This window comes from Cnephaeus nilssonii (genome assembly GCF_951640355.1).
Source record: "Cnephaeus nilssonii genome assembly, chromosome: 7".
Taxonomy (NCBI): domain Eukaryota; kingdom Metazoa; phylum Chordata; class Mammalia; order Chiroptera; family Vespertilionidae; genus Cnephaeus; species Cnephaeus nilssonii.
In genome coordinates, this window is record NC_137078.1 from 82,423,162 (window position 1) to 82,448,801 (window position 25,640).

At 47.6% G+C, this 25,640-nt stretch overlaps 1 protein-coding gene across 1 annotated transcript in view; it reads left to right on the forward strand.

The window, feature by feature from the left end:
- Positions 1–25,640, forward strand: part of CSMD2 (CUB and Sushi multiple domains 2) — a gene marked incomplete at its 5' end in the record, with an annotated part of 537,662 nt that overhangs the window by 445,699 nt on the left and 66,323 nt on the right. Inside the window, 12 exon segments of the mRNA XM_079778373.1 lie at positions 5,685–5,780; positions 6,948–7,151; positions 7,598–7,722; positions 8,211–8,307; positions 8,900–9,004; positions 12,377–12,495; positions 13,007–13,076; positions 14,926–15,042; positions 18,374–18,583; positions 20,736–20,924; positions 24,004–24,181; positions 25,378–25,523. Coding sequence (XP_079634499.1) covers positions 5,685–5,780; positions 6,948–7,151; positions 7,598–7,722; positions 8,211–8,307; positions 8,900–9,004; positions 12,377–12,495; positions 13,007–13,076; positions 14,926–15,042; positions 18,374–18,583; positions 20,736–20,924; positions 24,004–24,181; positions 25,378–25,523 — 1,656 coding nt within the window.

The following is a 25,640-nucleotide window of genomic DNA, read 5'->3' on the forward strand; positions in this document are numbered from 1 at the left end:
TTTGATATAGGGAATATAATCATATTCTTTCTGACTTAGTTAATCAGTTGTTCTAACAGTATTTTCAAAATGCCAGATTTACATATATTAAATTTTTATGAAGGAAAGGGTATGTTTCTAGACCTTTTATCCATTTCCTCTAAGTGTCTGTTGACTCTTCTATCAATATGAAAAAGCTTTAATTATCGTAACATTATAATATTGTTTGATATCACAACTTTAAACATACGGTAAGATAAGTTCTCATAGACATTCTTTGTTTTGAATTTTTATTGGCTTTTCTTAACTTGTGCCTCCAGATAAATTTTAGAAATATGTTGTCAAGTTTTTTAAAAATTGCATTGGAATTTTCACTGGAATCTGCTAAACCTATAGATTAATTGGGGATAACTCATCTTTATAATAGGAACTCTTCTTCCTCTTCAGGAACATGCTATATCTCTCCATTTCTGTTTCTTTTGTAACCTTTGTAAGGTGTTATAATTTTAATTTAGGACGTGTGCATTCTTTGTTAACTTTTTTCCCTAGATATTTCATGGCAATTGTTGTTGCTACTGTAAATGGGCCTCCCCGTGTTATGTTTCCTAATTGATCTTTGCCAGTATATTAGAAGACTGGCATTTTTGGTGTATTTATTTTGCAAAGTCATCCAACCCTCCATAACAATGCTAACGCTGCCAACTGATTCTCCTGGGTCCTTTAGGCAAGAAGTAATATCCTCAGCACATAAATTTATCTCATTATTTTATCTCTGCCTCTTCAATGTTTTTTCTCTTACTTATTTCCATGGTTATTGGCCTGTTCCGGTATCTTACTTTGTTATGAATGCTGGTGTTTGATATTTTAGTAAAAATTTTATTTTGTAATTATTTTAAACTTAGCAACATTGCTTATATAATACTAGAGGCCTGGTGCACAAAATCCATGCACTCAAGGGGGGTGGTCCCTCAGCCTTGCCTGCGCCCTCTTGCAGTCTGGGAGCCCTCAGGGGATGTCCTACTGATGGCTTAGGCCCGCTCCCTTAGCTGCCGTGCCACTCCCCCTATGAGAGCGCACTGACCACCAGGGGGCAGCTCCTGGGTTGAGCGTCTGTCCCCTGGTGGTCAGTGCACATCATAGCAAGCACTTGAGTGGCCTTAGCATATCATTAGCATATTATGCTTTGATTGGTTGAACGGCCAACTGGATGACCAGACACTTAGCATATTAGGCTTTTGTTATATAGGATACTGTGGCACTAATTAATCTCTTTTCTGTTAGTGGTTATATCTCCTAGAAGGCTGTATTCTTCTCCTTTGACTCCGCTGGACCAGGGGCTTTGTGTTATTTGTTTTGTTTCATTTTCTTTTTTACTGCATCTACTTACCAATTTGCCTGTGGAGTTGGTTATTATTTGCTAATTAATTAACCTCTGCCTTTTTCTCATAATGTCTCTCTCCCTCTTTTGTTCTTCAGATTATTTTGTTCTTCTTGTTCTAATGCCTTGAATTGACAGCTTTGTTTGTTATTTTCTCTGTGTAATGAAGAGCTTGTTTACAGCGATATATTCGATATATTTGCCTCTAAGCATAGTTTTGGTTTCAAGCCACCAATTTTGATATGTACTGTTTTCATCATTGTTACTTTCTAAATAATTCATGATTCAGTTTTATTCTTTTCTCCCAGGACTTGTTTAAGAATGTCTCTCTCCCCCATTTCCCCCAAGAACCTGGATTTTGTTCTTTTTACATTTGTGTTGTTTTCTGTTTTTATTGTCATGTGGTTAGAGAATGTAGTTTGTACCATTCTGCCTTGGGGATTAAATGAGGCCCTCTTAGTAGCCAAGAGCTTGTTTTTAAATTCCGAAGTATCTGAGAAGAATGCAGGTTCTCTGCAGGATCCAGATGTCTTACAGAGAGAAGGGCAGCTCAGGCCCTGCAGCCTCCCCTCCTGCATCTAACCTCAGCTCTCCCTGCAGCCTCCCCTCCTGCATCTAACCTCAGCTCTCCCTGCAGCCTCCCCTCCTGCATCTAACCTCAGCTCTCCCTGCAGTCCCCCCTCCTGCATCTAACCTCAGCTCTCCCTGCAGTCCACCCTCCTGCATCTAACCTCAGCTCTCCCTGCAGTCCACCCTCCTGCATCTAACCTCAGCTCTCCCTGCAGTCCCCCCTCCTGCATCTAACCTCAGCTCTCCCTGCAGCCTCTCTACCTGCTTCTAACCTCAGCTCTCCCCGCAGCCTCACCTCCTGCATCTAACCTCAGCTCTCCCTGCAGCCTCCCCTCCTGCATCTAACCTCAGCTCTCCCTGCAGCCTCCCCTCCTGCATCTAACCTCAGCTCTCCCTGCAGCCTCCCCTCCTGCATCTAACCTCAGCTCTCCCTGCAGCCTCACCTCCTGCATCTAACCTCAGCTCTCCCTGCAGCCTCCCCTCCTGCATCTAACCTCAGCTCTCCCTATAGTCTCACCTCCTGCACTCTAACCTGAGCTCTCACCCTTCCTTGACAGGTGCCTGGGGGCATAATACTGGACCACCCTGAGATTCAGTTTCCTCATCTATAAAAGTTGTACCTCCTGGAGTTATTGCTGAGATTAAATGAGCTTTGTAATAGCAATTAGATCCGTCTTACTCAATTTCAGTTTTCAAATCCATTATATCAATGGTTCCCAATCAGATAATTTTTCTACACCATCACCCCACACATTCACACCCAACTAGAACTGTAAATTGGGATCTATTGAGGTAGGATTCTTTTTCAAAATCTCTTGGTAGATAGATAGATAGATAGATAGATAGATAGATAGATAGATAGATAGATAGATAGATAGATCCTATAGATATAGCATCAATATACTCAATTATACTCAGATCCTATCTTATTCCTCATTTGGAGAAACACTGATGATGAGCCACCTGTACTGAGGGGAGTGAAGTGTGCATTGAGGTGGGAAAAAATGTAGGGACCACTACTCAACAATCTTCGTTTTCCTTTTTTATTTGATACATCAGTGATTGAGAATGCTGTGCGAAAGTGTCTCCCATACAATTTTGATATTTTGTTATCTTCTTGTGTTTCTAACAATTTTTATAACTGTGTTTGCCTAACATATCTTTCCTCATTTTCTCTGACAGTCTTTTCCTTTTAAAAGGAAGTTTACTTACTGATTTTGTAAGTGGAACATCTGGTCTGCTACCTGTCAACTGTTTTGTTCTTTCTGGGTCTTTATTTGGTTTTGAGTTGATTGCTCCTCACTTTTCCATTCATACTGACCCCACCTCTAATTTCCATGGTTTTTATATATTTGGACTTTTATATTAATGTTATTAGCAATTATTTTTAAATTATGGACTTCTTCCTCAAGAACAAGTTTTTATTTTTACATTTAGTTTTATTACCTGTTCATAATAATTTGGAGGTTTTACTGTACTTTCCAGGTTGTCTTTATCCCTGAAGTTTTTTATTTTCTTAGTTTCACTCGTTGTTTTTTAATAAGGCTCATAACTGCAATATTTTCTGTCACCTTGCATGTATGAGAATGAATTTCCTTTAACATATTATATAATTGACAACTTGATTCTAAATCAGGTTATGGGTCACAAATTTTTTCTTTCAACATTGTAGTATTCCACTCTGTTCCAACAGCTCTAGTTGCAGATGAATTGGAGTCCAAACTGATTCTTTATTTTGTAGGTAACTAGTGCTTTTCTTTCTAAATGCCTTTCATATTTTTCTTAATTTCTAAAATCAAAAAGCCCACTGGGATGTTTTGGTTAGAAATCATTTTCCATTCATTAGAACTGGTACTTAATGAACAATTTCAGTCTAAACCTTAAGTTTCTCTTAAGCTTAGGAATGTTATCTTCTTTCCCAACTTATTTTTTTCTCCTTCAATTTCTCTTGCCTTCTCTCTCTCTAGAATTCTTGATATATGCATATTGGATTTTTTTCATCTGTCTTCTATGTCGCTCATCATTTCCCTCATTATTTTAATCTCTTTATCCTCTTTCTGTGAATTCCGGAAGAATTTTCCAAATTTAATCTCCATGTCGCCGTTCAATTTCTGCAGAATCCATCTGCCATGTACTAGCATTTCTCATCTCTTGGAAGCCTTTATTAATCTCAGTTCTTTCCTTTGACATATCTTTCTCCTCTGATTTCACAGGTGCAATGCTAGATTTAATCTTGTGACAGTCATGATTGACAGTCTTCTGAGATTTTGCCTGTTCTTTGTTGTAGTTCACATAAAAATATTCGCATTGGTTTCTCAAGAGTGCTTTCCTCCCTTAAAACTTTGAAATATTTTCTTATGTCCAGTGATTTTACTAGCGCTTGCTTAGCCATGGAAAGGGATGTCTGCATATGTTCAGGAATGAAAGTCCAAATGGGTTCTGTAGGAGGTTAGGGGGGGTCCTCATCCACACATGTCAGGCCAGGTGATGGGAGAATGGAAAAGCTGAGTTTTGCCCCACTCACATCCATCAAGGGGAGAAGGTAGAGATAACAAGGAGACCCTCTGTCTTCATGAGTTTTGGTGTTGTTGGGGGTTTGTTTTTTTTTGTTTTTGTTTTTGTTTTGGTGATGTTTTGTTTTGTTTTTGCTTTGGCAGCCAAGAGTTAGCTGGGGCAATGACTCCTAACAGGCTCAGCCACCTGGGTCACATGTAAGTCTAAGTGTGCTGTGCAAAAGGCTGTCCACGCCCTGTGGCCAATAGCATCCCATCACCTCTCTGCTTCTTGGCTGATTCCAACTCCAGTCCTCACTGCAGTGGAAATGGAGACTAGCTCTCTGCAGCCCCCACTTCCCTTCTATTGGTGGAGTCAGCAGCCATTCTCGGGGGGGCGGGGGGGACATCATGCAGAGTGGCCATGCCATTGCCTGCCACTCCATACTCCCTCAGCTCCACAGGAAGGTGATGACGACCAAGACTGCGCTTCCCGGCTGCAGGTCTGGTTGTGCTGTCTTTATTCCGTCCGTCTGTACCACATCAAGCAGGAGGTACACCTTCATCTTCTGATAGAAAGACTGTCAGACTCCATGTACCCATTCAGGTTTCCGCCAGGTTGTGTGTTATCGGTTGGGTGACAATACGTCCTGCTTTACCTGGGACAGTCCCAGCTTCCACTTGAAAGTACAGCCCCAGTATAAGTATTTAGAGCATGCCGTTTTAGTCCCAAAAGTGTTCTCGGATGGGCAATAAATTATACGATCGCTCTGGTTATTGATCATTTCACAGAGAATCTGGGAAAGGCCAGTTCCTCTCAAAGATCACAGCACCCTCCTTCCCCGAAGCTGGTGCTTTTTCTTCTGTCAGACGGAGGGCAGCTCTCCTAGTAAACCGGTTTGCTGATGGCCGTTGTCCTCATCCCTTGGGTCAGCACATCTTCAGGAGCTTTCTCCTCTCGAGGCAGCTCATTTAATCATTCTGAACCTCTTCCTTGATCGGTTAACTGGGGTTACCGAGCTCTTGTCATGCCAACCTCACATTGACTGTGGGTCAAGGTAAGGCCATGGATGCTAAAGCCTTCTGCAAACTGTACCCTGAAACGTGCAGTAAAAATGTGAGGTTTCATTTCAGGAAGACCTGGGTGTGGAAGGAATTGCTGTGAGGGGGATGGGCACCCTCTCCTTCCTGGCCAGGATCTCAGCTGCCAGGCCCAACTGCGGGACTCACTGTCTTCCTCTCCTCCTCACCCCTTATCTCGGCAGGGGAATCGCTGCCCTTGGCCACCTCCAATCAAGTTCTCATTAAGTTCAGTGCCAAAGGCCAAGCACCAGCCAGAGGCTTCCACTTTGTCTACCAAGGTATGCGGGATGTGGACCTGGGAGGGCCCAGGCAGTCTCAGGTTTTCAGTGACTCAGTGTGACCTCTGCCCCTTAGTCTGAGACTCATTCTTAGGGTATTTGGGGCAGTTAGTAGTTTTCAGGACAGTTCTTTGAAATTCAGTTTGATTTTATACATTCATTTACTCAATAGACAATTCTCAGACCAAACTGCGTGTTGAATGATGGGGGAAGTCAGACATGGGAAGCTAATTCTATCCCTGTACTGTCTGGTACAGCCCCAAAGGCAATGGGAAGACCAGCCCAGGCCTTCCCTAGACTCTCCTATGGAGCTTGGTTTTGTCCACAAGGCCCAGGAAAGGTGTGGGGGGAACACAGGCTTGGCAGTGAGATGGACATGCAATTGGATGCCAGCCCTGCCACTTTCTAACTGGGCACCAGTTATTCCAGCTTTTGGAGTCCCAGTTTGCTCAACTGTTAAATGAGGGTAATAACACGACCTCAATGATAGGATTAAAAGAGCTCACAGAGTAGCCAGACCAGGCCGGTCACCAGTGTGTGTTCCCTTTCTTACTGGCCCTGGTCCCCTGCAGGCCCCAGCCTCTCCTTGCCCAGGAGAATGTCCCCTTTTTAGGGCTCAGCCTAAGTGTGGTTCTGTTCCTCCGATTTTCCAGATGAGCTACCTTGCCCTGTGCAGGGGGAATCCTGCCACAGGCGGTGCCATACCTGGGCCTCGGTTAAAGGTCCTGTCTACCATTGTGGGTGGGAAGAACAGAGATTCGGGTGATGGAGATCAGAGCCCTGGGCAGGCCTACAGTTCATGGGAGAAGAGACCAAAAGCAAGTGAGGGCCCTGACGAGGAGGAAGGGCCATTCTCCCTGGTAGGGAATGTGGGAACCTGATGGTGAGGGGCATCGTTGGGAAGGCAAGGACCACCGCTGGGCCTGCAGCCTGAGCCGGGGACTCACACTGCCGCCCTGGTTTCCAGAGCTGTGCTGCAGCATGGTGTGTTCACCTTTATTTCAGTAAACGGGCCTCCTCCCGGGAAGCCCCCACCCCGGCTAAGGGAGAGTGCCCAGATCCTCTCAGGGTCCCATCCAGGCTGTCAGGTCCAGTCCAGGGTGTGTCCATTCCTGGGCCCGTTTTAGAGGGGAGAGGCCTGCCCCTCAGTGCCCTTGTCCCCTGCAGCGGTGCCCCGAACCAGCGCCACGCAGTGCAGCTCTGTGCCCGAACCCCGCTATGGCAAAAGACTGGGCAGTGACTTCTCCGTGGGGGCCATCGTCCGCTTCGAATGCAATTCCGGCTATGCCCTGCAGGGGTCCCCAGAAATCGAGTGCCTCCCTGTTCCTGGGGCCTTGGCCCAGTGGAATGTCTCAGCACCAACATGTGTGGGTGAGTACCTGGACACCCAGGACTCGGAGAGGGGTGGCCGTCGGAGAGGGGTGGCCGGAAAACAGTCCTTTCTCCCGGGGAGGCAGCAAGACCCGGCAGCTACCCCGGGACACACAGCAGCCCCTGGCTGCAGCATAACCTAAGTAGGGAGTCCCGTTCCAGTCAGATCACTAGTCCTGTGGGTTGAATGTGAAGACAGCAAGGAGGAGGAGCTGAGGTTGCTACGGGGTGGAGGGACGTGTGAAGGGACATGTACGGGGCCAGGCCCCTGAAGAGGGTTGCATGAGGAGGATTTATGGGAGAGGGTGGGACTGGGGCTCTACTGGAGAAGCCAGCCGGGGGAAGGGTCACAAGCGGGCTGGGAAGCCCTGAGAAAAGTCTGTTAGGGGATGTTCCCCTGGGAGACCCTCAAAGACAAGCCTCTGACCAGAGTTGCCTCCTCCCAGTGCCATGCGGAGGCAACCTCACGGAGCGCAGGGGCACCATTCTGTCCCCTGGCTTCCCGGAGCCCTACCTCAACAGCCTCAACTGCGTGTGGAAGATCATGGTCCCCGAAGGTGCTGGCATCCAGGTAGGGGCGAGGAGACATCTCCATCAGGCAGGTGGCGGGAGGAGACATAGCCCTGTCCCTGCCCTTTAGGCCAAGTGTGGCGTTGAGGCCCACAAACAGAAAAACAGACAGCTCATGGCCGAGGAGCTGCAGGGGTAGGGAGAGTGAGGAGAGAGCCAGGTAACCGGGAAGGAGGAGGGGTGGGCACTGGCTCCCGCCATCAGGGCGGGCCGGAGAAGGACGTGGGCCTGGAGCTGAGTACAAAGATTGCAGAGGCATCATGGGAAATCGTTTTCAAATGGCTTGAAGGGTTTGTGTGGGGTTTCCCTTAAGATTGTGGGGACATTGGAGGTAAAGGGAAGGAGCAAACCCAGAAGCACACACCTCGAGTGTCACATTTGCAGCCTGAACCGTAGGGAGAGGGGCCATAACGGGTGCCCAGAGGTCAAAACCAAGTGGAGGAATCCACAGGCTGTCTAACCAGCAATTCATTCCCTCCATCTTCCCAGATTCAAGTCATCAGTTTTGTCACAGAGCAGAACTGGGACTCCCTGGAAGTGTTTGACGGTGCAGACAACACTGTGACTATGCTGGGGAGTTTCTCAGGTGAGGTGGGACTTCCATGGAGGGTAGTGGTGGGCTTTATTATTTTTTAATTAAATTTATTGGGGTGACCTAGGCTGATTAAGCTATACAGGTTTCAGGTGTACAATTCTATATCGCCTGTGTATTGTATTGTGTGTTTACCACCCCAGGGCAAGTCTCCTTTTATTACCATTTATTTATCCCCCCTTTTCCCTCTTTTACCTCCCCAGAACCCATGTTGCCAAGATATAAAAAGGAGTCATGTGCCCCAGATAAACTGCCTACACTGCCTGTATTGCCCAGATAATGAGACATGTCAGAGTTATTTTGAAGGCTGGAAGGGAACCAAGTTCGTAGGCCACCTGAGGAACTCAGCCTACTGCTGGCATGAGGCTCTGTCCCTGCTCATTTTGCAGAAAGTTGTTTGTGGTCTCCCTCCTCCCTTGGACATTGGAGACCCAGCACTCTGAGAAGGTCTTTTAGTGGGTGTCATCATTGGGGATATTTGGGGTCCTTGGGAGCAGAACGTCCTCAAGTAGCAGAAGCAAGAGGAAAAGGGAGGAGCTCCGGGGGCGGGAGGCTAAGCCTGAGTGGTCCCTGTTTCTTGCCCTAGGAACAACTGTGCCTGCCCTGCTGAACAGCACCTCCAACCAGCTCTACCTTCATTTCTACTCAGATATCAGCGTGTCGGCAGCTGGCTTCCACTTGGAGTACAAAAGTGAGAGTCCAGAGTCTCAGCTGTGTACGGGGTTCAGGGTGGGAACGGACAGGTACTGAGTGCCCAGGATGAGTAGGGGCCATAATGGGGCTGTGTTTTCTCCATCCCACTCAAGCCTTATCACAGACCTAGATGAGACCTCGAAAGCTCAGAGGAGATCGAAAACCTCCTTAAGGCTGCACAGCCTGTGGAGACGGGATTCTCACCCAAATGTCAGTCACTCAGAAACCTGTGTGCTTCCTCCTGACCACACCAGGAATGGAAAGGGGGCCTGGTCATTGGCCTACGCCCAGTATATAATTTGGGATGTGAGAAAACAGAAGTGATCTCCTTAATGCTGAAAAGACAGCCTCTCCAACCCCTGGTTCTGTGATGCAGTTGTCTTTGGCAATGTGGGGAGGCATGACTGGCTTCACTGTGTCTGACAGCCTGGGCCTGTCAGGTGGAAGCCCCAGTTGGTGGTAGAGGCCTGACAGGGTTAGCACTGGGTGTTATGCAGATGCTCAGCTGGTCTCCAAAATAAATGAGCTTTATCCAGGAAGTTGAGAGAGGATTAGCCTGAAAGAACCGAAGAGTACCTAGTAGGAGAGACCTGGGACAGCTTGAAGCAAAGACCCTGAGGGGGAGAGGATAGCACAGGACCTCTGGGACCTTCCTCCACAAACCTCTAAAGCTCCAGTCAGCGGGTGGAGTGAACTATCCCGGATCTTTTAAGCAATCCACATTTTTTTCTTTTACCCTCTTTTCTCTGTTCTTTGCATTTTTGTGTCTTTATTCAATATTTGAATTTGAGTCCTTAAATGTTCCCGAGAATCTTCTCTTTATTTTCTTTTTCCAAAGACATACTTTCTTCCTAAATCTCTTTGTCATTGTACTGCCTCATTCCCAGGCAAAAATCCACCTCTGCTCAATTTTTCCCCCCAAGGGAGCTGGTAGTTTTCTCAGCAGCTGATGTTTCTCATGCACTGTCTTCTCATGGGGGGAAAGGCTAGGGGGAAACAAAGCCTCCATCAGTGTTTAGAGACCGAAATTCCTAGGATCCAAGTCCCTGTAGTTATCTTTTTGTTTTGTAGATAATCTACAAAGCGGTGCCGACGGAGGTTTAATTGCTATCGTACAGGCAATGGTTTTGAAGGGTACTGAAGAGTCATGTTTACTGCTATGACTCATATTTAATGTTTATTTAATTGAAATGGAAATGGAACAATATGCTTTCAAGAGTAATAAATTGCATATGATAAAAATAATTCTTCCTTTATTGCAAGCATGGCTTAAGTAATTATAATCAAGGTGTGCAATGCAAGAGAAATGAGAATATCTCTGTCCTTCTTTCTCTCTCTGGCCTCACCTTTCTCCCCATTCCATTTTTTCTCCCATGAGCTCTTGCTCTGGCTTTCTCTCTTTTTCACTCTGCCCCTCCTTCTTCTGTCTATCACTGCCTTTCCAAGAAGTAGGCCTCGGGTTACTAAGTTGTGATCATCCCACTAAATACTGAGTTGTATTCTACTTGGAGTGCAGGGAGGAGCGGGGAGAGATAAATAAGATGACAGCCAAGATGAAGTACTTTAAATTCATTTTAATTATGGTTTTAATTCTATCCTTAAGGTCTTTTGTCCCAGCTGGTGAGATTTGTGGGCATAGATCCAAACAGCCTTCATTTACAACCATCACGTTCACTTCTTACAAGCCTATGTAGGCCCTGGCCAGTTTTGCTCTGTGGTTAGAGCATCAGCCTGCGGACTGAAGGGTTGCGAGTTCTATTCCCGGCATGTACCTTGGTTGCCATTCAATCCCCGGCCCTGGTCGGCACTAGTGCAAGAGGCAGCCAATTGATATGTCTTCCTCATGTCGATGTTTCTCTCCCTCTCTCTTTCTCCATCTCCCTCTCCCTTTCCCCCTCCTCTCTCCCTTTCACTCTGTCTGCAGATCAATGGAAAATATATCCTTGAGTGAGGATTTTTTTAAAAAAAACAACAAAACACAAACTTATGTAGGACAGGAATTGCCTGGGAAGAGCATGAGGGAACTTTCTAGAGTGATAGTAAGTTGTGTAGTTTTGATGATTCTCAGGAGGGGAGAGCAGGGCTGGGGTCAATGTGAGGTCAGGTGGCCTCAGAGTTTGACTCCACCTGGGCAGACCTGGAGTCAGACAGGGTTTGATTTGCATCCCAGCTCTGTGGCTTACTAAGGGCAGGTCTCTGTGAAATGGGATGTTAAGACCTGCTTCAGGTGATGAGACCATGTGCGTGACACGCTCACTCCACTTGCTCGTGGGCAGTGCTCAGGGAGTGCTGCTCTGGCGACGATGGTCCGGGGTGGACAGGGAGGAGGAGGCAGAGCGGGGAGATGGAGACAGGTGCCCTAGCAGAGCTCTGTGCACAGTCCTGGGTATATAATAAGGACTAAATGAACGCAGGCTGAATTTGAAAAGTCAAGAAAGGCAAGGGAGGGAGGAGCATTTGAGAACCTGTAGAGGAGATTTCGGAAAGGGACCAGGCCAAGATCATGAAGCATATCAGGATGTCAGGATGAGAAGGTGAGATTCCATGTACTGGGCGATGGGGACCCACTTCAAGTTGCTGAACAAGGAAGTCCCAGGATTCAAGGAAAGAAATAAAGAACATCAGGTGCCTGTGAGCACAGGATGGATGGGAATAGAATGGCTCAGAGGAGGGATGACGGGGAGGCTGTTGGGTCCAGAGGTGAGTGAGGACCAGAGCGGCCATGGGAGGTGAAGTGCGAGGACCCCCACCTCTTTACTCAGAAAAGAGCTGGCCTGACTTTAAAACACAGCAAGAGAAAGAAGGCAGTGGAGTGTCTCATCCACTGGCCAACTTTCTCCCGGCAGCCTGTCCCAGAGAGGGGCTCTGAGCCCCGGACATCACTGAGCTGGCCTTCTGATAACTGCTTCATTTCCTTCTTGCCTTTCCTTGGCCTCCTTCCCAATTTCTTAGCCTACAGGAGTTGTCTTCTTAGGGGGAGGAGAATGGAGAGACGTTGGGAGTCCGGGGCAGGAGTGATGTGGGAGGAGCCCATGGAGACGGGTCTAGGGGCTTGGAACCAGGGCTGGGCAGCTCCCAATGCCTTCTGGGAAGCCCAGGAGGCAGGCGGGCAGCCAGAGTTCCCAATAGGACAATGCCCACCTGTCCTAAGGAGCTGTATGCTGTGGAGCCACTGAGCCAGGTAAATATTCCGATTTCCCTGTGCTCTGTGAGGGGAGAGGGTTGGGAAGCGCTAGCCTTGACTCAGAGAGCAGGGAAAGCCCAACTGGAGGCACCCCTCTCCTCCCTCTGCCGGCATCGCCCTCAGCCTGCGAGTGCATTGACCCGCTGGGCTGGTCCATTCTCCTTTCCGTCTGTCTGTCTTCTCCAGCGGTGGGCTTGAGCAGCTGCCCAGAACCTGCCGTGCCCAGTAACGGGGTGAAGACTGGCGAGCGCTACTTGGTGAACGATGTGGTCTCTTTCCAGTGTGAGCCGGGATACGCACTCCAGGTACCTCCCCTTGGCAGCCAGGGCAGGAAGCAGGTGTCCCCTGAGATGTGCTTGGCTAGCCTTGGCACCAGCAGAGCCAGAGTCACCAGAAAACAGGGTGCAGCCCCCCAGCTGCCCCGGGGACCTTTATCCTCTCCTGGAGCTGTTCAGGCAAAAGACAAACTTTGCTGACTTGAGCGATTTGGCACAAGCCAGCCTTGAATGCATTCCTGCAAAGTTTCGGTTTGATTAGGCTTTAGGAAAATTTAATTTTCCTTTGAAGGCCATGAGGGAATCTGGTAATTAAAGGAAGCGCACAAGGAAGCTTGATCATGAGAATTCTCCAGTAACAGCTGTTATACTAGTAAGCATCCGTCCCCCAAATGTCTCCCTGTGCCTCACTTGCCATCCCACAGTGGACCTACGCATCTTGTCCCTTAACACAAGGACCCCGAACCAGCCCCCTGTCCTGGGTTGTGCATCCAAGTGTGCCCTGGGGCAGCCTGCCCACCCCTGTTCCTGATTCCTCCAGGGCCACGCCCACATCTCCTGCATGCCCGGAACCGTGCGGCGCTGGAACTACCCGCCTCCGCTCTGTATTGGTAAGAGAGCCCGGACTCTTCCAGTTCACTCACATCCGTGTTGCACAGGGATTGGAGCTCAGGGACATATCGAAAGACAGTTTGGTTTTCTGGGTTAGTTCAAAGGCAGTATTTGTGGGCTGATGTTTCTGCAAGCTTTCACTCTCACTCAAGGCTGTCATGATGTTTAGAAACCTTCGCCCCTGTAATTGGAAAAATTATCGGAGCCTTGCCCATTTGAAAAGGTGATGATGGCCATTCTCCTTCCAGTTAACTGACCAAACCCTAAATGGACCGTCTAGGCACTATGGGCTTCCCCTTATGACTTTTCATGGCACAGAGCGATAAAATCCACTAGCAGAAATGCTGAGGGTTACATGTTGAATGAGGACTTAACTTGGTTTGGTTTCTTACCCCGTGCTGAGCAGAGATAAAGAGATCAATGGGTACAAGAAAAGATGGGGTCTTCTAGTCAGGTCAGGAGGGGGAAACTAACAATAAGTAGTGAGTGTCTGCTGTGTGCTAGGCATAGAGCCACACGCTTCTTCGGAGGGAGTATCATTATTCTCGTTTTTGTAAATTTAGGAAGGTGAAGGCTTTTAGGATTAAAAACAAAGTGGGGGGGGTCGGGAATGGAAACCTAGGTTTCTCTGATGCCAACGCAACTGTAAAGGGCCCCTTGAGGCTGACCCTGGGATAGGAAGCAGGGTGAGTTGAAAGAGAGTCACTTGGGCATAATGGCATTTCCCTCCTGGGATCTCACCAGGTACAGGGCCTGGTAGTCCGCCGAGCCATCCAAAATGTTACTGGCCAGCCCAAGGCTCTTCCCTCTATTATGTAATACAAAAGCTACACTGAGGAAGCCACTCACATTAACAGTAGCTGCCACTGGGTTTACCATGCGTGGCAGCTCCTGTTCCAAGTGAAGTTCAGGTTTCTGTTTTAACCACCCTGTGACATAAGTATTTCAGTTTGGGGAAACTGAGGTGTGGAGGGTGTAGAACTTGCCCGAAGTCCCATAGGAAGTGGAAACATTGGGACTGCAACCCAAAGTGATCCGTGCCAGAGCGCCTGCTCTGCACCCGGGCACTGTTCTCTTCAGGCCTAAACAGAACCCTCTCCCAGAAAGCAATGGCCTGCCCTCAGAGCCCTGCCCTCTGCTCCTTTCCCTAGGGTCCATGGCTGCCTAACCCCTTTCTGCTCATACAACCTTTTCCTAACAAGATGCGAAAGGACAGAATTTATGTCAGCTGATCAGGCTGTTGTGGCCTTGCAGCCTCAGATGACTCTGAAGTCACCTCGATTAGAGTTTCAGGTGCCCAGCCCCTGTGGCTGGCTCCCCATGGAATGGTCATCTTCGGCTGAGCATCTGTTGACCACTCAACCCCATGGAGTATAAATTTATAAAGAGCCTGGCAAGGTGCCGAGCACAGAGTGGGGATTCAGTGCATGCCAGTCCCCTTCCTTCATCCTTTTTCTTCAGTCTTGAAAGAGTTGGTTGGACAATGAAGAGAGGGAGATTTAGGGGATAGTGTAAGAAATGGAAATATTTCCATTTCCACTTTTGATGTAGGAGCTCACTAAGGGAATTGACCTGCAAAAGACATGTTTAAGGTCAAGGGTCCATAACTTGGGTTTGTGGACAGACTGCTGGGAGGTCCAAGGGTGCTGGGCAGCCCTTCCTGAATTTATTTGCTCTATTTTGCCCTGTGTGCAGTTATTTAGGGAGATGAACTGTAGGTTCTTTTAGATTCTCAAAGGGGTTGATGACTTGGGAAAGGTTCAAAATTGCTGCTCTGAGTGTCCAAAGGTTGGCATGGCCCCGTACTCTCCTTGATGCTGTCCTAACCCTCTGGTCTCATTGTCACAGCGCAGTGTGGGGGAGCAGTGGAGGAGATGGAGGGGGTGATCCTGAGCCCCGGCTTTCCGGGTAACTACCCCAGCAACATGGACTGTTCATGGAAAATAGCACTGCCCGTGGGCTTTGGTAAGTCTTCACGCCTAGGTCTCTGCTTAAAGCACCTATTTGCTGTGATCACTCAGCATAACCGTGGCTGAGGCAACTTAGCTCTCTGCCTCTCCATTTCCTCATCTGTTGACCTCTTGTACAATCGGAAGTTCCATTAAGAATGGTAGAGATGAATGTTTTAGAAGCTTTAAATGTAGCGAGGGCGGGGGGGAATCCTAGGAATTGCCATTATTATTATTATTATTATTATTATTATTATTATTATTATTTGAGTAACAAGCTAAAACCCAGGACTGTGGAATGAGAAATTACTCAGGGATGGTTAAAAAGAAAACAACAATCTATTTTACAGACACTGGACCTCAAATTGTGCTTTTAACTATAATATCCAATTTCTTGTCCTAATTAAATTGAGCCAAGGTCAACATGAAATAGAGTTTGCATTCTTCATAGGCACATTCTGGCTAGCTTTGAAGATTGGGAGATTTTGTGTGTGTGTGTGTGTGTGTGTGTGTGTGTGTGTGTGTGTGGAGATGGAGTATGGCAGTAGGGAGGAGAGTGATCTGGGTATGAAATTTAATTGCTGACGATTCATCACATATTGTGTACTGAGAATATAATTTAACCCCAAACAAATCTGTTGAAGAGAAAAGGGCTTGTGTTGACATGGAACTCATGGGCTGTCCACGTAGTGGAGGATTTGCAAAGTGGGTGTGTTGCAATGCATAGAAAGTTAATATTTCTACAAGTCAAAAGAGCACTCAGGACACATCTGCCCTGAGTCACTGCTCTGCTCCTGGGAAGGAAATGTCCCAAGGGGATCTCCCAGTCTGTGACCTCAGGAATGAAGACCACCTATTTTGTCCTTAATTCAGCCTCAAGTGGGTCTTCTCATGGAGAAGGGGTTTTCGGGAGAAGGCGATCTAAACTGGCCCTCTTTTCATCTGTCCTGAGGGAAGGGGAGAGGTTGGTGACCCTCCAAAGGATGGAGTCTTATATTTAGAACCACCTTCTGAAGGAAACCAAGTCAGATGATGAGGCTACAAAATGATGATGACTTGGGCAGCCTTGGAAATCCCCAGATTTTGAGACATTGAAGAAGGAGGAGCTAGGATATCCTGTAGCTCTTCATTCCAGACGTGGGCAAAAGAACCTCAGATGATAGAGGGACAGTGCGGAGGGCAACATCCAGAGGAAAGCAGAAGTTTAAGTGGCGGGTATATCACTGTCCTCTCCTGACGTTCAGCCACCAGAGTTCTCTAAGTCCCCAGGGAATAAGCCTTCTGCAGGGTCCAACCGCAGAAGACCAGAATCTCTCCCTCCCAGGTAGTCCCAACGATGGCTTCAGTGTGTAAAGAGCCACAACATTTACCAGCTGCTGCCACTAGATGACAGTGGGCACATCCCATTCTTTCCAGGCAGCTCATTTCAAAAATCCGGCAAACCTCATAGAGACCCTGTGATGGGCATGCAGCCCACAGTGTTCGAGTGATACATGGGCAGTAGAATGGAAAGCATAGGTGATCTGTACAGAAGTGCTCGTTACAAAATTATCCGCAATTTGGAAACAATCTACATGTTCACTAGTATGTGTATGAATAGTGTTGTTGGATAATTCATAAAATGGAATTAATATGTCATTGAAAATCAATGAACTGTATATCTTTGTATATCAAGAGTAGGCTTTGGAAAACACAGCATTGAGCCTGGTCAGTGTGGCTCAGTGGTTGAACATCAACCCAGGAACCAAGTGGTCACCAGTTTGATTCCCAGTCAGGGCACAAGCCCGGGTTGCGGGCTAGATCCCCAGTAGGGGGCATGCAAGAGGCAGCTGATGGTTGATGTTTCTCTCTCATCGATGTTTTTATCTCTCTATCTCTCCCTAAAATCAATAAAAACATTTTTAAGAGAAAAAGGAAAACACAATGTTAAATAAAAATAATTTTATTCAACTGTATATGAAGTATAATATTATTTATGTAATGTTTAAAACAAACCTATATATATATATTTAAGAATCTAAAAACATAACCTGGAAGGTTTCTTCCAAATTCATGATAGTGACCGCCTCTGTGGAGGGAAGTAGGGGAATGGGATAGGGCAGGAGACATGAAGGATCTTCAAAATCACATGTCAAGTCTTATTCTGTTCTTTAAATAAACAGTTGCAAAAGCAAAATCATGCATATGAGCTCATTCTAAGCAAATTAGAAAGTACATATGAACAGTTTTTTTTAATTAAAATTATCTGTAATCCCACCATGCAACCACTAACAGCTTCGTCCTCACCATTAAAAGGGAACCCCCATGAAGACAAGGGCCTTGTAGATCTCATTCATCCCTGTGCAGTGCCTTCCACAGCCCTGATGCAATCAATATTGTTAGAGAATCAATGAATGTTCTTCCAGATTTTAACTACAAAATTGAAAATTATATACAACCTACTATTTTGCAATCAGATTTTCACAACATTATGGACATTTTTTATGCTCAATAAATATATTTCTTTAATAACATTTTCAATAGTAATCTAATTTTGAGAAATATTTTCATTAACAAAATCAATAGTCCCACCTCCATTCTCCAAAGAATATATTAATATGTAAGTTAGCTGTTTAACCTGTCAGGTTGCTAGGAGATATTGATTCATCCAATTAGATCCTAAAGTATAAATTTTATTTGGCTTCTTAGTAGAACAGATGGGACAAGGTATTCTCCTATTTCTGAATTATCTTCAGTGTTCTAGAAAACACCAGTCTTGAAGTTCATGTCTTTCAATTGGGTGGGAAAGATATTATGTTTTTATTGATTTTTAAAGAGAGGAAGGGAGAGGGAGAGAGAGAAACATCATTGATCAGTTGCCTCCTGTACACCCACTACTGGGAAGTGAGCCTACAACCCAGGCACATGTCCTGACCAGGAACCAAACCCATGACTTCTTTAGTCCCATGGGTCCATGCTCAACCACTGAGCCACACTGGTCAGGCAGGCATATTATTTCTAAGTAAAATATTTATTTTAGCAAAGCTATCTTTATACCAATATATAAGAATCACAAATTAAATCATTATCTTGAACTTCATTTTCAATGAAATAAAATGAACTCAAAATGGAGTTCTGAAATGACTGATGCCCTTCCTTTTCAATGAATAATATTCGTTTAAGTTCAGTCCTACCTGAAGACAAGGGACTGGGTTGGCAACTCCCAGAGCCTGTTCTGGGAATCCTGATTGGGCAGGAAGTCAGTAGCAGGGATGCGTGGGCTCTGGCAGGAAATGTGTTCACAAGGCGGCACATTTGAAGGGCGACTGTATTGCTTTGGGCACTGTCCGCCTCTGTCTTGCTCCTAGGAGCTCACATCCAGTTCCTGAACTTCTCCACCGAGCCCAACCATGACTTCATAGAAATCCGGAATGGCCCCCATGAGACCAGCCGCATGATGGGCAGATTCAGTGGAAGTGACCTTCCAAGCTCCCTGCTCTCCACGTCCCACGAGACCACCGTGTATTTTCACAGTGACCACTCCCAGAACCGGCCAGGATTCAAGCTGGAGTATCAAGGTGAGGACAGGGAGGGCCCGTGTGCTCCTGTGTCCCTCCCCGTCTCTCAGCCTCCTGCATAGGAGAATGGAGAACACAGGAAGGACTGAGGGGATGGGGACAGGCCTATCCATGGAGGCTCCTTTTGGGTGGCTTGTCTCTCTGGCCCAGCTGAGACTGTCTGACCCATTGGGTAAGCCTTTTCTGGGGTGGCAGGCCCAACAGCACCCCCGGAGGGTCAACCTCTGTCCAGGCCCACAATAGCCAACAGCTTTACCTGAAAAAGAGATCCATCAGTTCCTCTCGGGCATCCCCGAGTGTGCAGCCAGCCCTCCCCTGGATAGGCTTACTGACTCCCTCTGGGTCCTCCCTGGTGTCAGGTCCAATTACGCTCAGCAAAGCTGTGACATGACAGAAAATTCCAGTAACAATCCCAGGAGATCCCAGGGAGCCTTCACAATGAGATGGGCCCGCTTACTGCTCTTAAGGGTTTTCCCGTGTGTGGCCCAACCACATTCACTACACATTTCCTTCCCTAGTCAAAAGCCTGAGACAGATCCTATCCACTCCTCCTGGCAACGCTTTCCCAGAAACAGGCCTCACCCACTTCAGCTCCAGCTTCCCCTGTGAGTCCCACACCCAGTGAAGCTGCAAGGGGGCTTGTCATCGTGGCCTGGCCTTACGTGTGCCTGCCAAGTGCACACAGCCTTGCCGGGCTTGGTAGTGTGGGGCTATCAGGTGGGTCATGATGCATCAAATGGCCACAGTCTGTCCAGGAGAGACTCAGGCTCAAATCCGTGGTCAGCATTCCTCTCCAGGACAGACGCATGCCTCTCAGGCTTCCCTGAGTATTAGTTTGGTAGGGCTGCTCTAACCAAGTACCATAGACCGAGTGGCTTAAACGACAGAAGTTGAGTCTCTTGACATTTCTGGAGGCTGGAGGTTTTGAGGTCAAGGTTCATTCTGAGGCTGTGAGGGACAGTCCGTTCCATGTTTCTCCCTTACTTCTGGATGGTCGCTGGCCATCTTTGGCATTCCTTAACTTGTAGAAGCATCTCCCCTATCTCTGTCTTCATCTTCTCATAGTTTCCCTCCTCCCTGTGTGTCTGTCTGTCTCCAAAATTCCCCTTTTCCTAAGGACACCATTTATTTTGGATTAGGACTCACCCTAATGACCTCATTGTCATTTAGGTAAAAAAAGGTAAAGGCCCTGTCTCCAAATAAGGTCACATTTGGAGGTGTTGGATTTTGAACTTTAACAGAGGAAGTTGGGAGAACACAAATCAACCATGATGCCCTCTGCCAGGCCCAGTCTCTCCTCGAGGCTTCTCCTCTCGGATAATGCAAGATGATGCTACCATTGTGATAAGAACAAAGGCTCTGGGGCCTATATACACACTGCCTTTGCCCCTGTGATGGGCACAGCCCTGCGTACTGAGTCCATGTGATAAGCTCAGCTATCCTTGTAAAGGCTGTCCTCTGAGACCCTCAGACTCCATCAACTCCCATAGAAGGGACCTACCTACTCCCCAAGAGCCCTGGCCTCAGGCTTAGCCCCTCCCATGCTCACCAAACCTCCATCTTTGAGACATACCCCTTCTAAGGCTGGACTGCACAAGGGCCCTGTGTTGAGGCTCCAAGGTGATGGGCCAACTCTCTGAGTTAGCGTTCCTCTGTGACATGCTCACTGTCCCCACTGAGGCTTCACATGGTCAGAGACCCGGTCCTCTCCGGCTTTTTCCTGGGGTTGCGAGAAGGGAGCAGGGAACGAGGCTGGTTCTGTGGATGCCTTTAGAGGCCCAACACCTCTACTAGGAATCAGCCCAACAGCATCTCCTGGGTTTCAGTCTAGCACTGTCTTCCTTGAGCCTGCTTTTCTCATGGAAACAATGGTAGGTGGCATTTATTAAGCCCTTACTGTGTACCAGTACTGTGCAAAGAGTTATGCATATATTATCCTACTTAACCCCCACAATAACCATTTTCTGAATAAGAACTGAGGTACAGAGAAGTTACATAACTTTCCCAAAGCCAGTGACTAATTAATGCCTAAGTTCTTCCTGAGTCCAAGTCTTGGGGCTTTACCACTATCATGACTCCGCGGCTCCTGTGGTCTGGCTGGGGAGAAGGTGCCAGAGCGAATAAAGGAACCTTCTCTCCTGATCTTTTCTAGCCTATGAACTTCAAGAGTGCCCAGACCCAGAGCCCTTTGCCAATGGCATTGTGAGGGGAGCTGGCTACAACGTTGGGCAATCAGTGACCTTCGAGTGTCTCCCAGGATATCAGCTGATGGGCCAACCTGTCCTTACATGTCAACATGGCTCCAACCGCAACTGGGACCACCCCTTGCCCAGGTGTGAAGGTATGGCCCTCTCTCATCCCTTGGGATTTTTCTGAGGGAGACTGATCCAGAACAGTCCTATATCTATTTGTCTGGTCCGTGGGATCACTCACACTGGGAGGTCCTGGAAAACCCTGTCCATCCTGTTTTCCTATGGATGGGACCCAGCCTATCCCTATGGAGGGATTCTGGAGACAGAGCTCTGGACCAACCCTAGGGAGGACCTGGAGGAGATATGAACCACAGCCAAGGGAAAACATATTCAGCCCTTGGGACTGTCCAACCTGATGAGTCGATGTCCCCGGTCAGAAGGAAAGACTCCTGCTTGAGGGTGTAGGAGCAGGTGGTGAGTTGAGGGATAGAGAGGTAGAGTCAATCATGGCACCTTCCCAAAGAGAGAAGAGAACAAAGCCTAGAAAAAGAAAACATCTTGTCCCTGTCATCACCTGCCCCATCCTTACGCTCTTTCTCCTAATGTGCCTAGAGAGATCTGAGTTGATAATACGAGGGAGCTAGAGGTGGTACTTTCCTGGGTCTTCAATAACCAGAACCAGGATGGAAGAAGACCTAGAGTTTGTGCTACCTCTACCCTGTTTGCTCACCTCAGTTCCATTTTCCTTCATTTTTCACTCTTGGGCTCAGCATTTTCCTGGAGAAAAGCTGGGATTTGTCTTAAAAGGGTAAGTGTGGCAGGGGGACAGCAGAGTGTAGGAGAAAGTGCCCCAGCTCCAGGTCAGCTCTTCCTGGGCTCCGTCCCTGAACCACTTCCCCTCTCTGAACTTCAGTTTCTTCCTTAGTACAATGGGGCTTCTCATCTCTGCTTTGTAAGAGCTGGAAGGGTTCCAGGACTCCTGAAAGTGCCCAGAACAGTCACTGGCTCACACACAGTATTAATTCTCCAAAGAAAAACAGACCTTGTTTGCAGAACTGAGTTGTGCTGGTGTTTGAATGAAAGATCATAATTTCTAAAACGCTTAACCACCCTTCCCCAAAGTTTGCTTTTAGATTTTCCCAACTATCTCTGTGCAAAACCATCACTTATGTAACAAGTTCTTCCTTTTTACACCTCGTGCATCTGTTTGTGGCTTCACAGGAGAAAGGAAAGAGCAGTGTTCAGTAGGACATCTTGAGCCAGAAGCCCCTGTCCCTCCTGAGAGAGCTCTTTCCTTGGCTTCCTTGATGCCATATTCTTTTGTTTTTGCAATTGCCTTTCTGTCTGTGCCAGCTCTTTGGTCATTGTTTTCTTCACCTATCTCGAGGCATCTAAACGCAACATGTTCAAATTGAACTCATCATCTTTCTGCCATGAGACTGAAATTCTCACCTAGTGACGGGCACCTCTAGTCACTGGGCTACTCAGCCCTTAATGTGGGTACCTTCCCTCTCACTCATCTACCACATTCACCAAGTCTTCCTAATTCTACCTCCTGTTCATCTTTCCAGTGCATCCACTTCTCTCAGTCCACTACCTCTACCTTAATCTAGGCCACCACTTAGATGAGGCTCCTCTCTGGTCTCCCAACCTTCAGTCTTGCACTCCTCAGTCTACTTTTCACAAAGTAGCTAGAGCATGTCTTCAAAACCATCAATATACTCCTGACACCATCTCTCTCAGAAGCCATCAGGGCTTCCCCATCTCCTGAGGGGTAAATTCCAAACCCCTTCATGTAGCACACCATGTTCCTCATGGCCTGCTCCCTGCTTACCTGGTGTTCTCTGCTCACACTGACATTGCCCTCCAGCTAAGCTGGAATACTTCCAGTTTTCCCAGGTGCGGTGTTCTCTTACCTGTGGTTCTCAGGGCATGCTGTTCCTTCCTCAGAGAATGTTGTTCTTCTCTCCTGCTTTGCCTCCCGAGCCCTTAGTCCTTCAGGTGTGAGTCTAGATGTGAATTCTACCAGGAATCCTTCCCTACACTCACAAGACCAGATGAGGGGCTCCCCTAAATGCCTCTGTGGCATCCACACTGATGGCACACTCCCCCTATGCTGTGGAGACCCGTATAGGTGGCTATAGCCCAGTAGACTCTGTATGCCATGGAATAGAACCATGTGCCATGGCATCCTGGCTCCCTTTGATCTCCCCAGGTCATGCCTGGCACCTAGTGGATGTTCAGTACATGTAAGAGGAGTGGTGTGTCCATGCACCACTTTCAGGATCCATTTGTATTCACAGAGCCTTGTCCTCTGCTGGGAGGCATTGGGATAGGGCCTGTCCACCTGTCTGTTTGATGCCCTATGCCAGCTAAATGCTAGTACACTCATGATACTGGACTGTGTTTTCTCTGCTCAGAATCACTTTTTTATTCCTCCCTGGTGACTGAATCTGAACTCTATGGAGACTTCAGGGCCTCTTCATCCCCCTATCAAAAGCCTAGGTCAGAGTGAGTCTAAAACTGGGTGTCACTTTGGGGAAACAGGAAGGTAGGGAGAGAGAACCATATCTGGGTAGCAAATGCCTTCTCTGTGATGTGGGGACTCCTGAACACTTGACATGTATCAGTTGACCTTACCGCCACACAATCCTATGAGGGGGTATATTTTTAGTCCCATTTTGCAGGTAAAGAAAAAGACTAAACTTCTTGTCTAAGGTCATCTAGTCAGTAAATGGTTTAACTATTTGAACCCAACCTTAGCCTCACCACAAGCGTCCTCAAGTCAAGATCAAAATGACCACTCTGAGAACCTTAGAGCAAATAAAAAGGGAAAGTTCCACTTTCATAATTTTCTTTGCTCTTCTCAGCAAAAGTACTGCATCTGCCTTCCATTTCTAGGGAAGGAGAAGGGAGAGCTTTGTTTAGTGTGTCCGTCCACGTGGAGAGGTGTCATCCATGAGAAAGGAAAGAAGGAGGTGGGAGGTGGGAGCAGACTCAGAGGCCCCTACACTTGAAGATCGGGGCGCGATGCGTGGTGGTGTGTTGGGACTGGTGGGGGAAGCCAGGCCCAGCCATCCTCAGCCCCATCGCCTCTCCCCATCCCGCCTGATCTCCTTGAACAGGATAGTTTCTGCTGGGAGCTGGGCCTTCATTAGGAAGTCATCTGCGTTCTGAGGTGGGAGGTGATCTCCAGCATTCACCTGTGTTCGTGTTCCCTCTCTGCAGTCCCCTGCGGTGGAAACATCACCTCTTCCAATGGCACTGTGTACTCCCCTGGCTTCCCCAGTCCATACTCCAGCTCCCAGGACTGTGTCTGGCTGATCACCGTGCCCATTGGTCATGGCATCCACCTCAACCTCAGCCTGCTGCAGACAGAGCCCTCGGGAGACTTCATCACCGTCTGGTAGGGCCAGCTGCCATGTTGACGGCCAATAAGAAAAGGGTATTAGCTGAGCTCTGAGCTGGGTTACCCATCTGTGTGTTCAGCACACCAAGAGCTGAATGGCTTTACATGGCTGCCAGCCTCCTGGGTTTCAAACAAACACAGTGGAAGGACGGCTCATCTTCAGTTAGCCCTATGACTCCTTAAAGGGAGAGTAATGGGAGGGCAGTGGTTCCCACCAGGAGTCCTACACGACAGTACCAACGGGTGTGTGAATGGGAGTGGGCGTAGATGTGGAAACTTTTCTCAGAATTTCCAGAATCTAAACAAAAGTTCTGATTTACCTAAATAAGCTACCCAGACTAATGAAAGAGCTTTGGGTGGAATTTTGTGAAGTCTCATGCTGAGCCAGCACTGTCCAACAGAACTTTCTGCTACACATGGCTATTGAATGTGACTAGAGTAACGGAGGAGCCGATGTTTAAACTTTATTTAATTTTAATTAATTGAAATATAAATAGCCATGTGTGGCCCAGTAGCTACCAAATTGAACAGCTCAGCTTTGATTTATATAGTTAGACTATCTCAAGTTAATTTTAAAAATAGGAATATGAATTATTAGTTGCTAAGTGCAGTTTCCTAGACAGTTTTTTCCAAACCACTTGATTTGGGAGCAAAGATGTAATTCTAAAATTCCTTTTGGTTTGAAGGTCACTGCCATTCTGAGAATCAATATGAGACAGTGCGATTCTCTGTCCCAAATTCCCAGGGAGAGATAACTGTAACCAGAACTGCCCTGGATTAATTGCCAGTTTAATTTCCAGACAGTGGCTAAGAACAGATGGAAGGGGCTAGGTAGGTTTCCAGGAAAGAAATCCTTTGCCTAGAAAGGTGACATGGAGTCCTGCTAGGGGTCTCTTTGCTGGGGGACAAGGAAATGGGGCAGCACCGATCGCAGCATGAGCCTCCTGCACATCTTCTGTACCCCTGTTCCAGTGCTGCCTGGGACTGCGAGAACCTGTGGTACGACCCGCAGCCTTGCTCCATGGCTCCTGCTTCTTGGATGAGAGGTGTTCGGGACATTGGAAAAGACAGTGTAGAGCGCAATAGAAGTCACAGCTGCCTATTCCAGACCTCTCTGAAGGCCACTGATGGCCGAGGGAGAGTAGGCAGTCATAGTGACTCGTGACATGCCAGAACCTTCTTTCCTCCTGCAGGGATGGGCCACAGCAGACAGCGCCACAGCTCGGCGTTTTCACCAGGAGCTTGGCCAAGAAAACAGTGCATAGCTCAACCAACCAGGTCCTGCTCAAGTTCCACCGTGATGCGGCCACGGGTGGGATCTTCGCCATAGCCTTCTCCGGTCAGTATGGAAGCCTGGCCTGGGGGGAAGGGCCAGGCTCTCAAGTCAAGACTGGGTTGAGCCCTGGCTCCACCGTTCCCAGTCATGTGACTTTGAATGAATGACATAGTTTCTTAG